Genomic DNA, 13,220 nt, shown 5'->3' with positions numbered 1-13,220 from the left:
ATAATTCCTGGCATTTCTGCAATAGAAATCATTCATACACTGAAAAGTACAGTGAAACATACTCAAAAGTACCTCCCAGGCGTCGTGCAATGAGTATTCATGTCATTTCCGTTGTCCTAAACGATTCCATCATTTAATGTGCTGACACTTTGTTAGTTCCATCCACATTTGAACATGACAAAAAAGAACAGTAAAACAAGAATTTATTACAGTAACGAATTTAAATAATAAAAACCTGATTCATGGAAATATGATCACATTATTTACAGCAGATACGTTTGTAGGGACATAATATATATACAGCCGGTTAAGTTACTTAAGTGCATTTGTCATCATCGTGCATTTAATGTTCAAACAGTGAAAAATTAGACTCAGAGTTAAAGAAAACTTTAACAATGTATGGTGAAGGTTTCTCACAAAAACGTGACAAGTGCACATTGCATATTCTATAACAGGACACACAACGATTTGAAATAAAGTAATCCTTTGAAAACAAGAAGCCTTAAAATGTGATTTGCTTTGACCTAAAATTTACTCAATCTCAAGCAAAATGCAATGTAATGTATTACAAAGCAATTGACTTGAGTAGTATTGTAGAGATGCAAGTAAAATTGAACCAAAAACATCTAAAATTAGGCATTTGACTCCTAAATTGCATAGATTTCTACCCTTTAAACTACTGATACAGGCAAGAAAAAACAATATGTGGAAGATATTCCAGTGCAACTATTATGGCGTCTCCAGATGGGTTTTTTCAGAACTCGGAGAGCAATGAGGCAAAAGAGTATGTTGAACAACTACACAAATCGTCAACCAATGTTAAAGCACTGTGGCCTCTTTGAATGAGTCGATCCATCTGTAATAAAAAAAAATGGTGTTATTTGTATTGTGATTGCAGTCACTATATGCAACAATAAGTACCAACCATCTTTGTACCACACCTCTGTTCCGTTTGGATGTCGTCAGCTTTAAAAATGTAGTGAAGTGTGTTTTTGTGGTAAAGTTTGAACTCCAACTTATGCGATGAATCAACTTTCAACTCGAACCCTAATAGGGGCTGACTCTCTAAGGCGGCAACGTCCTGCAAAAAGACATGATACGAGACGCATTTTATAAGGATATGAACTGAATACCGGTTGGTTAAATAACAACATTGAACAGGGCTCTCGCTGATTACAAAGTACATCTTACCTCACTTGCAGCGTATGTATACAGGACCTTGTCTTTGATAACGAACCACAGCCTCTTCCCCTGCTTCTTACTGCTCTTTGACCTCTGCAGATACCCACTCATAGAGGAGTTATCTGTGCTGGCCGTCACCTGATAAATAAAACATCTGATGAGATATCAGGTCATTATCACCCACAGCGCGTCTAGATCAAAGCAAAACAACAGTGACCTCTTTGAGGGCGGCCGGTATCTTCTTCGGCTTCCTGGGGAAAGCAAATGTAGCTCTGTTTCCAGGGGATAGAGCTGCGGATTCGGCTTGCACACCTGATGCACACAAATGTGGAACGTGCAGTTGTTTATTTCGGTGTTTCGCAAATGGAGTGCCGCTGCCACTAGTGGTGCTTTGGAGTACTGCAAGGGGGCTTTTTTTTCTTAAATAAAAAAAATACTTGAGCAATGTGTGGTTCCTAAAACATACATATGAAAACATCTCAATGGAAAAAATAAAATAATACATTTCATGAACCACATTTTATATTGAACATTTTTTAGTAGATTTAATAGTTAACTACCGCACTGTCAACTGCTGCAACAGACACCATGATTTTGAGTATTCTGTTTGTACAGTGAACAACGTTAGAAGGAAGTAAGACGTACTTTTCTGCAGCTGAAGAATAGGGAAACACTGGTCACACACTCGCCCCAACTGGTTCTTCAGGTATTCAAGACAGCATTTGTTGGCAGAACATGACTGGCACACCACCTGGTGAAGCACACAATCTGTAATCACCATCTTATCCAGCATCTCTCATTTTTGATGAGGAGTTAACTCAAAAACTACATTTCTTTTTGATGTGGGACACTTTTTTCTTACCTTTCCACATGCCCGACAGTGATGTCTCCTCCATGTTAGGGTGAACTCACAGGTGCAGATCATACACATGGTGGCCCGCAGGTCAGGGATCCATATAGGGGCTTTGGATCCCAAAGGAGTACCATCATCCAAATCCTCCAGCTCTACCTGAATATAAAAACATGACAATTTGACTTTGTATTTATTACTATAAGAGAGTACACACTACAAACAGAAGTTGTATGCCGTTCATCTTAAATATATATATTTTTTATACCTCCTCTGAAGGTTTGCCAGATATAAAGCTGATCTTTTTCTTGGTGTAGTCAGTGATCGCCGTGGAGATGGCCTCAAGCCATTCATCTCGCTCTGAGGCCGAACTGCAGAAAGAAAACACAGTGTGATTACACACCTACACACTGTCTCCATACCTGTGAAACTGCACCAAAAAAAAACAAAAAAAAAACAGGATGACTGTTATGGAACAACACATGTTCTAAAAAAAATGACCAAAAAATTATATATTTTTTTCCTGATCGTTACCTCGCCGAGAGGATGAAGGAGCGCTCAACGCTCTCAATGTTCAGCTCATTCTGGTAGGCCTCTTGGCTGGGTTTGCTAACCTGCAATTATTTCATTGTGAGCAGTGATGGCGGCACAGAACATATCCTGAGATAATTATCATGAATTAATATGTATATATCCATAGGTGAAAAGATGGCGAGAGTAAAGGAATAACGGGTGATGTTCTCACCTTCATCCCTGCCAGAGACAACATGCTCTTGAGCTTGTACTGGCTTGACTGGACAGGAGTGGTGTACAGCAATGTGTCGTTAAACTAAAGGACACATGACACATGACACACTTAATGTACACTACAGAGGAGCACAAATTCAGATGGAGAATACTGGGAACACAAATATCTACATTTCTGTGGCTTTATTAGGCTCCATAATGCTTTGATACCAGCCCTTACAAAAATGCAGGTCATATCATCAAAGGGGCTCTGATCTAAAACTGCCTCCGGATATTTACAGCAGGATGAAAGCACAGTTGTACTGATAAATACAAGGATGTGTGTATATATGAAAGCCTTCTCTGAAAAACCAAACACCACAGAACACACTTTTTAACTGACATGTGCATTGCAGTATTACCATGAAAACATGGACTGAATTAGCGTAGGAGCGAGATGGGTGTTTTACTGTACCAGGAAGAACATTCGGGGCTGCATGACCTTCCTTGACAGCTTCTTCAGACTGCCCTCTTTCAGGAAGATCTGGAGCATAGAAACGTCACAAATGTTTATTGTTCTATTTTTCCTTTAATGAGCAGAACGGCTATTTTGAGATTGTTGAGCTTCAAAATGTTGGTTTGATAAAAAGCAAGATATTACCAAGAACAACTATAATACAGAGGGTGTAGCTTTTTGCAGGAAATTCTAGTAATGGCTCATATATCGTTTTGGAGAAAAATGATGCGATGTGTTCTAAACTTTATTCATCTTGTTACATCTTGTAAAAATGTGTGATATGTTCTTACCCGTCCAGGTTGGACTATCTCGTGGTGGCCGCTCAGGCTGCACTGCACCTGGATCAGCTTCTGGAAGTTATGCTGAGAGAAACAAAGAGGACATCAGCAACCCATACGGAGCATTTGATCCACGAGCTCCCCAATATGGCTGATCTCTTGGTTCTCACCCCCTGTTTCATGGTGTCGTTGGCATGGTTGGCCACCGCTTTCACGATTTCAAGAGCGGCTGAGCGGAGAGAATTTTTAGAAAAAGGTGTAAGTCACAGATATGACTTTTAATGGTTACATTCCACTGACACCAGTAGTTAACACTAGGGAGATGTTAAAAGACCTTTGGTTTACCTTCTGTATCCTTGTAATCAACTGAGTCTTCGGACAGATTTTTTAGATAATCTGAAACACAATGACATCAGACGGAGATGTTTCAGACTTAACAGTAGAAACTACTTTGTTCACAACTGCCCAGTGTTGTACAGGAAATTCCTGAAACTTAATCTCAAAATAAAAACACCAGATCAAAAGGTTCTGCAGGTGCTTAAATAATACAATTATACAAGAGCAACGTGAGGAACATTCTTCACATTTTGCTCCAGGGGGAGCGACCTGATCCATTAGTGATCTGATCCACTAAGCTCACTCATGTTAAAGCTTGCGTTACGTCACCAAGACTCATTTGGGTGGCGTTTCAAAAATCTTATTATACAGGGATTTGATGGTGTCAAATTCCAGACAATTGTTTGTTTGCTGGACACTAGAGGGCAGCAAGCTGCCAATAATGAGGTGCAGAAGTCCACAACTACGGCAAATATAAAGCTCAACTTTGACCGACATTTATTGTGAATGGACGAGATGAGTGATTACTGTTACGAAAATGTAGATGTACCTGTGAGCAGCAGCCGGTACTGAGGAATCCTCTGAACCGGCTTCAGTAGGTAATGCTTTAGAGCCAAGTTGGCACAGCGTGGACTAGCCTTAAAACCCCAAAAAACAACAACAACAAAAAGAGGAACACATATTACAGATGAGAGAAGTTTCAGGAACAACCTCACATACACATAATAATAATAATGGAACCTCAGTGAAAGAACACACACGCCCCCTCAGACAGAGAAAACAGGTCGGTCAAGTCTAGTTACCTCAAATTCCCGAACCACTGCGCCGAATGCCGGGTTCTTCTTGCTCTGCTCGTCCAGTAGAGCCACATTCTTGTCAAACTCGCGGATGTATGTGGAGTACATCTTCAGATAGGGACCTTTCTTCAGGAAAATATCAGCTAGCTGTGCATTTTCATCCCTTTACATAAAAATAAAGTAGAAAGACAAACTAAATTCTCTGACACATCTTTTTGGAATGGATCTATAACAAATCTGTATTTCCTGTAATGATAGATGTACACATACAAAGTATTAAATGTACATATCATTTATAGTATATATATTAGACAATATGCAGTCACAATCACAAATACCTCTATAACAACATATTGTAGGTTTTGAACGTTTGATAAATAATAATCAGTAGTGTGGTAGTGAGTTAAAGTCATTTAAGACAAAACATGAAAGGCCAGGACAGTCTGGTATGTTCAGAAAATGAACTCACTTTGTCGTAATATAGCTTTTAAAAAGCAGGAAAGGACAATACTTAATTACCATTTTACAATATCCAAATTTAGTTTGGAACTAGGTCGGCTAGCCCAAAGCACTCGAACCACCTCAGACCAAAAGTACACACATATACGGCTCAGGCGTAGTCACACACGTTTACACACTTATGTAACCCTTCTCCAGGATGCCGGCGTACCATTTGGCTACTCTCTGCTTCAGCTCTCGGAGGAGGTCGTAGTTGAGTTCGTAGAGCTGCGGGAGGTTGTACAGAATCTGGTTGAGAAGACGCTCCTCGATCACAGGTTTGCCACTCTGACGAGATGCTGCGGATACGGTGTCACGGAAGTCCTGTGGATCAGAGGGACAGACGGTTAAAGAGTCCGCTGGTCAAATACAGGAACACAGGGAAAAAAACAGGAGGTGAATCTTAGTATGTTATTAAAGAAGAAAAATAGGTTTGAAAAATGTCTCCTCATATCATGTAAAATGCTCTCAAGGACAACACTACAAACCAGATACGCTTCAGAAACCTTCAGTTTAAAAGATGCCGACTCATGACCTACACAAACACACACACACACGCACACACCTGATTCACATTACGCATTTTTGAACTTCCACTAAATCACAAATCCAAACTAAAAAAGGAGAACAGGACACCCTCAGGGTGCTGTTTCTGCTTCCCTTTCTGATGATGTGGAGCTTTTTGGTGGTTTATGAGGACACATGGCAAATAAAAGGGCATGCAGACCGAGCACCCAGTAGAGAGCTCCTGTGGTTGACATGCGGGATACGACAGCGAAGGAGGAGCCACATGTGGAAAATGATTTGGCAAGGAATTAGAAAATGTTAAAGAGTTAAGTGGACGAAAAACAGGCAGGACGAGAAGCTGTGGTTTTTCACGGGGTTTTCATTTGACCCGTTTCCGCTTCAAACATTTACACACTGAATTTAAATGAATCTTTAAAATGTAAGTTTGTGCAGCAGTTTAATCAAGCTAAAAAAAAAAATCTTTCTTTTAATGGACATTTAGGATACAGTGACAGAAGCACAGGAGTAGCGTCGCTGAAAATACGCACAACAAATGGCATGTGGTGTTATCATCGATCAGTTTGTGAAAAGTGCCTGGTAGAGATGGAGAATGTACAAAAACAAAGTCACCTCTACATTCTTTTGAACTTGGAATGGCTGATCCGAATTACTGGACTCCATTCGTCTACAGTCTGCAGAGGCCCGAGCACTTCCTGTGCCTCTCTGCAGCGAGGAGTGATGAATGCTTCTGACGCAGTACCTCTACAATCTTGTTTCGAGACCTTTGTCTCTCCAAACATCGGCTCATAATGAAAATAAAGAAACTGAAAAATACCCAAAAGACTGGCGGTAAAGCAGCCCGAAAGCAGCTTTAATTCAGTAACTACGATTGTTTTGTTAATTCTAATAGTAACCAGTGTTTTGTTGCATTACAGCCCTCTAAAGATTTGAGTCGTCTAATCGTCAGTTGTTCACATCGTACGACTCGATCTGGTTCCACTTGAGGCTAGTCTGTGTTTGATTTTCATATACAAGTCAAGGCGTGGTTTTCCTTCATTCGGGACTATTGCTGTTGTGTTTGAAGCTGAGATTAAATTGCGTAAAAGATCAATTTTTTTTTTTTTTTAAGTCAGTAGAACCTTCCTTTTCCTTTTTTCTTGCGTGAGCGAACCAGTTTTACAACCCAACATCTGGGATTCTGGTGATTTATTTACAGGTCATTTTATGTCATATGCAAAGCGAACGGTTGGTTAAAGTTACACTGATCTGACGATACTAATCTTTTCAAATCCAGAAGAGTCTTGTGTTACCGTCAGATCCCTCTATTATCGTAAAAGCCACGAGAAACCGTGAAGAATGTGAGCTGTGCGGTTGAGACTGAGAGGAGGAGAGGAGCGGTCTTATCCTGCATGGGGTGTGCCCCTGTGGCTAGCATAATGAAAGACATATGGAGAATGTGACTAGCACCACATTAAAACATAGGGCAGAAGTACATATGATTTGATGAAAATGTTGCATTTATTTTAATACGAGGGAATGGCATTGTTTGTTTAATATTAATGTTTGTTTGGCTGCCTTTAATGAACAGCATTTTATACATGGACAAATAATCTTCTCTTATAAATTAAATTATATATTAAAGTTAGCTGGATTTAAATAGCAATGGGGACTTTTGTTATGTTTTCTACTGACTTTAGGTCTTTAAAAATAATTTTATCACAGAATACATGTGAAGCAAATGCGTCGGGGTACTTACAACATGAAGCAGCTTCAGGACGTCGACAAACCTTGAAAAACACAGAATGTGAAAGTTGTTGGGATACATTAGAGCTAGATAGGAATAAAAAGTACCTCCAAAAACTCACTTACCTAAAGGTAGTGGCTGATCATCCTTTACTTTTTTTACAGACTTTAATGTATACGTCTCAACAATACAGCGGAGGTGAAAGAAGTTTCATCTGTGGTACTCGTAGCATTAAGACAACTACCTGTTGATTGGCAGAAACTGCAACTCTGGGCAGGAAAAACAAAACCACCCTCGAGAAAATAAAAAATGAAGTCTCTTACACACTCTCAGAGCTCATAATTTCTGTGGCGATGTGATGAATCTTGCTCTTCTTCGGCGTAATCTGCGTCTAACAAAAAGTGCAAAAACACAAGACTTGAAATGCCACCGTAGTTCACGGCAAAGCTACTCGTATACACACAGTGCATCTTAATAGTGCATCTCATATTTGAAGAAGTATTTGTGAGCATTCACCGGACTCTCTCCTGGCTGCTCGGGGTCTCCTTGACTCGAGGTGGAGCTGCTGTCGTCGTCCTCCTCTGAGGTGTTGACCAAGTTGTCTTCATCCAGGGGAGTCACCTCCTCATCGACAGAGCTTCTGTCAAACAGTGGTGGGACGTTAAGAGAAGAAGAGAATAGAAGGAAGACGCCAGAACACGAACGAACCAAACGACGGACCGAAGCAGCTAGAGGCGTTTATTAGACATCTTGCACCACGTCGCTCACTTGGCATTAGTAACAAACAAAAAAAAGCACAAAAAATAGAGAGGATGCTATATACAGAGGAGGGGGAAAGAGATAAAGTTTGTAAGAAAAGAAAAAACACCCATGTCAGCAGATAATTGACCCGCGAGTGTCAGCCAAGTCAAACAATTACTGAGAGCTACAAAACAAAGAGCACAGAGGAAGTGACCCCATTTAATATCCATCAACGAGCTCACATGCTAGACTTATCTTGTCTGAAGACACGCAAACCATGAATCCTCTTACGTTTCGCACAGATAAAGCTTTGAAATGCCAACATTTAAAAAGCTAACAGGGGGGCTGCAGCTAAAAGAAACTACATATCTAAAATACCACAATTCCCTCAGCGACGACTGCATGTGAGACATCCACCCCTCCCAAAAAAAAAGAGAAACACAGAGAAAGAAAATAGGCCACGGCTGAGCAGCAAACCCAATAAGTCAGAGTTTGCGGGTCCTTCGCACTACGGCACGTTTACAATGGCTAATGCATTGAGCTGCTCAACGTCTTTTTGCCATGTGATCGTTGCACAGTTTGAGGTAAAGAAGGGTGAAACACTAAGCTGTGCAATGCCGAGTGCACAGTTCTACAAACTGTAATCCTATTTTTCCCCGACTGACTTCTGCTCACTGGTTATTCATGACGCAAAACATAAGTTCTCTGCTGAAGCGATAACTGGAAACATCACGACCGAGTTTAAATGAGCATCAAAGTAATGCAAAGCGAGTAATGCAAAGTAAAACGAACATGGTTTCCCCCCGACTTCAAACACCCTGGATCCGACCAAATCCATCTTCATACTCAGTCTTTATTTTGATCTCAACCACACATGTCTAAAGTTTAGTTGGTGCATCTTGAAAGTGCTCAATCACTTGGTTGGTGGTAGTTTACACTAATATAGGTTTACCGGAACAACACACACACACACACACACACACACACACACAAACACACAAACACACAAACACACACAGTCACGGCAGGTAACAACTGTCTCTGTGGCTAGAAAACACTGAATATGTGTCCTCGTAGCCCCAAATAAAAATTAGAAATTAAAGACTAGACTAGAAATGAAAAACTAAATAGTTGCCTCTGATACGAATTTGGGTCACGAAGTGCCTATCTAAAAAAAACAGCTGTCAGTAATTTAAATTCTCCGTCAACCCACACTTCATCAACACCCAACAGGCTGCACACACGTGCCACTTTACTTGTCTAACTCCCCTGACGGGAACCTGGAACCGAGGTCACAATGTAATCGACTAGATAATTTACAAATAAGTGTTTACCTGCACGCAGAAATCACAGATGTGTGAACAAAGAGACATGAAACGAAGGTCCCAATAAAGTACCTGTCATCGTCTGCTGGCGTCTCACGCTGTTGGAGTCCTGTGTTCTTCTCAAAGGACATGTATGGCTCATGCTCCTCATAAATGTTCTCATCATCATACTCCCAGGCTGGTGGCCGAGAAGATGCAACTGTCCCGGCCACATGCACATTCACGTAGTCTGGTATATCTTCATAGTGCGGGATGTCCTCATAGTACTCTTCTCCGTCCACGTTTTGCTCTACTCCAATCAGAGCGCGGGATAATTTAGGCTGAGCCTCGGGATCTTCTGCCGGGTTTTGACACCGGTCTTGGTCCCTGTCCACTTTTTGTTTCTTGTCATCTGCAGTGCAGTCTGAGCTCTTGCCTCCTTTCGCTTTCAGCTTAGGAAGCATCTTCGCAGAGATCGTCAAGTCCAGCAGTTTGCGGAAAGAGTTTTTCTTTGGTCTGTCAGAACGAAGGCGGTCGGCGCCGGAGAAGGAAAAGGCTTTCTGTTTGCCCAGGCTGGAACGAGAAGGATTCAAGACTCCAGGTGTTACGATTTTTCTGCTTGTTTTCTCCCCCGGAGGCAAAGGCAGCTCCCTGGTTACCCTGTCCTGGAAAACAAGGTCCTGTGTAGGAAAGCCTCGACTTCTTTTGTCATCTTCTGGTTCACGCTCTGCTTCCTCCTCAGAAGACTCCTTCCTCTCCATCGGCGCCGTCGGGCCGCCGTTCCTCTGAGGCTTCTTGGGAGCCACCTTGACCCCAGAGTCCTCCGCAGCGACGGCAGGTGGCTGGCTGAGCTCCGGCTGGTCGAGCGAACTACTAGAAGGAGGATTTTGTGTGAAGTCACCAAAGACTAAATCCTCATCGACCATTTGTTCTTTCTGCACCTCCTCGTCGTACTTGTCCACAGACACCTCCATCTCCTTGACGCTGGTGTCCCAACCCAGGTCTTCCTCCTCCACGTCCTTCGGGAGAGTTTGCGGGGCAGAGGCCGTTGCTTTGTCAGGTGCAGACAGTAAAGGTTTCTTCCTGGGCGGAGGGGCTGGCGGGGCGGAGGCTTTTCTCACAGACAGCTTCTTTCCTACACTTCCACTGACGGACTGCGATGAGCTGCCTTTCCCCTCCGATGACACCTTCACCTCTTTGACGTTCATTTCCCTCCCTTCCTGCCTTACAATCTCTCCGCTCTTCTCCTGCACCTTTTCCTGACGGGCCCGAACCACCACCGCCGGGCTTTTCCGCGGTACAGGGACGGGCTTCCTAGAGGCCACTGGGACCGGTCTGGTCGGGGGGGCAGAAGACTTCTGCTCCGAGCCATCTTCCCTCGGTCCACGCCCGGGCGCTCTGTGAGGAATCACGTGACCATTTGTCTCATTGTTCCGCGCTCGGTGGGGGACTGCCGGCTGAACAGCCGGCTCAGTACTGCAGGTGTCGCCGTCGCCGTTGAGAAGTTGATCCAGAGCAAGCGATTTGTTGAGAGGTTTATGATTTGTGAGAGGAGTGTTAGCTGTGCCGTTCATCCCTTTGCATTTAGCATTGTTGGTTTTCTCTTCGCTGGTGTCGACTGTTCCTCGAGACGTGGAGATAAGTATTCGGTTTACTGATGTCTGCCTGATGCACATGCAGTGTTCCTGGCTACACAGACAAATGGGAATAATATAATCCCAGTCCGGTTTTTTGTTCTCTTGCTGTATTCTATTCTGGGAGTTGAGAAGACCGTGGATGCGTGGGGGTTCTGTTCCAGACGATTGGAGCGGGATCTTTGAAGGAAGTGGTTTGGGATCCACAGCAGTGGTGAGTTTGGACAGGCATGGCTTGGGGGCCACTACTGGTTTTACCCTCTTCTGTGTGGCAGGAGACGCAAGCGTGAGGGCGGCTCTCCTCGGAGTTGAGGGAGACGGCCTTGTCCTCTGAGGCAGGGCCAGCTTGGGTTTTGGGGCCAAAGGTGGCTTTTGCATACCTGAGGACAGAAAAACAAAAGATATGCACTTAAGATTTTATCTTATCTAAGTGTTTTCCTCCAAATGAAAGTCTGAAAAAGCATGGAGACACAAAAAAGCATCAGACACAATGAACACCTCATTCTCAAATGTCCAGATGGCAGATTTGATGGATTTTCAGTAGTTTAACGGATGCTGCCCCAATAACGGTTAATTCTTTAACCCCTTGGCTAGCGCTGATCCTGTAGTGGCAGCTTAGTGTTCAACTGCTCTAAAGTACTAAACCACCCCTCTGGGGGGGTTCCGATATCCCATGGCTTATGTTTACCACTCAAAATACACAACAGCATAGTAATCTGGCTAATGGTGCATGTCAACAGACAGAGAAGAGGGGGGGGGGGGGGGGGGGGGGGTGGAGCAGATGGTGGGTGAAGAGTGGGAGCGAAATGGAGGAGGGGGATGCAGGGACTGACAGAGTCATGCAACCTGGTACATCTGGCTCAAATTGTGTCATTAAAACTTTCTGCGGTAGACAAAACAATAACACACTGACCCCGTTAGCAGGGAGGGACGTTTTCACCCTCCTCAGCACATATTCCCTCATTACACAAACACCAAACACATCTACCATCGAAGTCAAGGAAAACTGTCAGGAGTTGGGATTATAGATACAGGGACAGGAGTCACAAAATACTGCTATTACTCTTCTAACAATCGCATGACCTACCTGTGCTACATGTCCAATACACATACACACAGTATCTTGAGCCCTTTCATACATTTGGTCGGCTGTATCAACTTGTACATTTTAAAAACAACACAGAGTAGAGATGCTTGAGCTCGACAGCCTTCGGTATATTCAAAACGCATGCTTTCTCTTGTACTGCTTGTTAAGCAGTTTATCCGGATTGTATACAAGAAAAAAATAACCAAACACGTGAACTTATTTATCCATGGATTTGGTGTTAGTGACTCAAGTGGTTAAGTCACTAACAAACGTGACATCGAGTTTCTAGTCGCTCACCTGAGCTCATCATCGCTCCCCCGACTTCGCTTCTGTTTTTCCTTTTCCTTTTCTCAATGCTCGTCAATCAGTAACTCGTCGTTGGTTTCCGGATCCATCTCAAGCCGTCGATGGCAAAAACGAGTCATTTGTCCAAAAAGAAAAAAAGAAACACAATCACAAACACCGCTTCCGTTGGAGCGACTCACGTCTCGAGTCCGTCCTCCACGCAGCGAGCCGGTGTTGCCCGCGGCGACAGCTGACCAAAAAAAAAGAAAGAAATTCCTCTTTGTAGTGTTTAAACAATCCGCTAGGGGGCCCCGGGGGCCGCGGGCTGCCAGATCGATCCTCCACACGATGGTTCTTGGCCGTGAACTTAAGCGAGAGTGCCGCGGGGACTTTGGAAGACTGTTGTTCACACTTACACAACTCCTCCCATCCGAGTAACATTTCTACACAATTCTACAGTTGCCGTGAGACTTCGCTCGTGGACTTTGCTCCCACGCATCTTTCCGCATACATCATCGTGACTATTATTACCCCCACTGGTATGATTAATAAAGACTGCAGATATGAGTGGCAGGCAGCTGATGCTTAATATGCTATATTTGATGTACGGTTGAGGAAGTTAAACTAAAAGCCCTTAAACAGCGTTAATGGTTGGTGCGTTCATCGTGATGTTATTTTGTCACCAAGGTTCAAGTCATTTTTGTAGGAAAACGTTTGGGACATGAAAGATACTG

The 13,220-nt window shown here is 43.1% G+C and overlaps 1 protein-coding gene across 3 annotated transcripts; it reads right to left on the bottom strand.

Moving 5' to 3' along the window:
* Positions 1-105: 105 nt before the first annotated feature.
* Positions 106-12,894, bottom strand: LOC120809044 (FYVE, RhoGEF and PH domain-containing protein 6). Of its 3 annotated transcripts, none has more exons than XM_040162578.2 (21): positions 12,499-12,894; positions 9,574-11,494; positions 7,952-8,075; positions 7,759-7,826; positions 7,448-7,478; positions 5,357-5,508; positions 4,693-4,849; positions 4,440-4,527; positions 3,899-3,949; positions 3,724-3,782; positions 3,566-3,637; positions 3,234-3,302; positions 2,778-2,861; positions 2,567-2,646; positions 2,301-2,403; positions 2,045-2,191; positions 1,828-1,933; positions 1,400-1,494; positions 1,192-1,320; positions 942-1,081; positions 106-856 (listed from the first exon to the last, which is right to left on the bottom strand). In XM_040162578.2, the coding sequence occupies exons 1-21, from the start codon at positions 12,509-12,511 to the stop codon at positions 820-822; spliced, it is 3,726 nt and encodes a 1,241-aa protein (XP_040018512.2). In that variant the 5' UTR covers positions 12,512-12,894; the 3' UTR covers positions 106-819. The 3 variants fall into 3 exon arrangements, with proteins under 3 accessions (XP_040018512.2, XP_040018515.2, XP_040018513.2); XM_040162581.2 differs by having other exon boundaries at positions 7,759-7,820; positions 12,499-12,866; XM_040162579.2 differs by having other exon boundaries at positions 7,952-8,072; positions 12,499-12,866.
* Between the last annotated feature and the right edge of the window lie 326 nt (positions 12,895-13,220).

The sequence above is a fragment of the Gasterosteus aculeatus genome, chromosome X, assembly GCF_964276395.1.
Source record: "Gasterosteus aculeatus chromosome X, fGasAcu3.hap1.1, whole genome shotgun sequence".
NCBI lineage: Eukaryota > Metazoa > Chordata > Actinopteri > Perciformes > Gasterosteidae > Gasterosteus > Gasterosteus aculeatus.
Note: the sequence above shows the minus strand (reverse complement) of the source record. Positions and strands in the feature narration are given on the sequence as shown.

Excerpts from the sequence above, each read along its gene's own strand:
- LOC120809044 (XM_040162578.2), bottom strand. Across the intron at positions 2,404-2,566 it reads TCCTTCATCCTCTCGGCGAG|TTCGGCCTCAGAGCGAGATG; the intron begins GTAACGATCAGG and ends TTCTTTCTGCAG. Across the intron at positions 1,934-2,044 it reads ACTGTCGGGCATGTGGAAAG|GTGGTGTGCCAGTCATGTTC; the intron begins GTAAGAAAAAAG and ends GTGCTTCACCAG.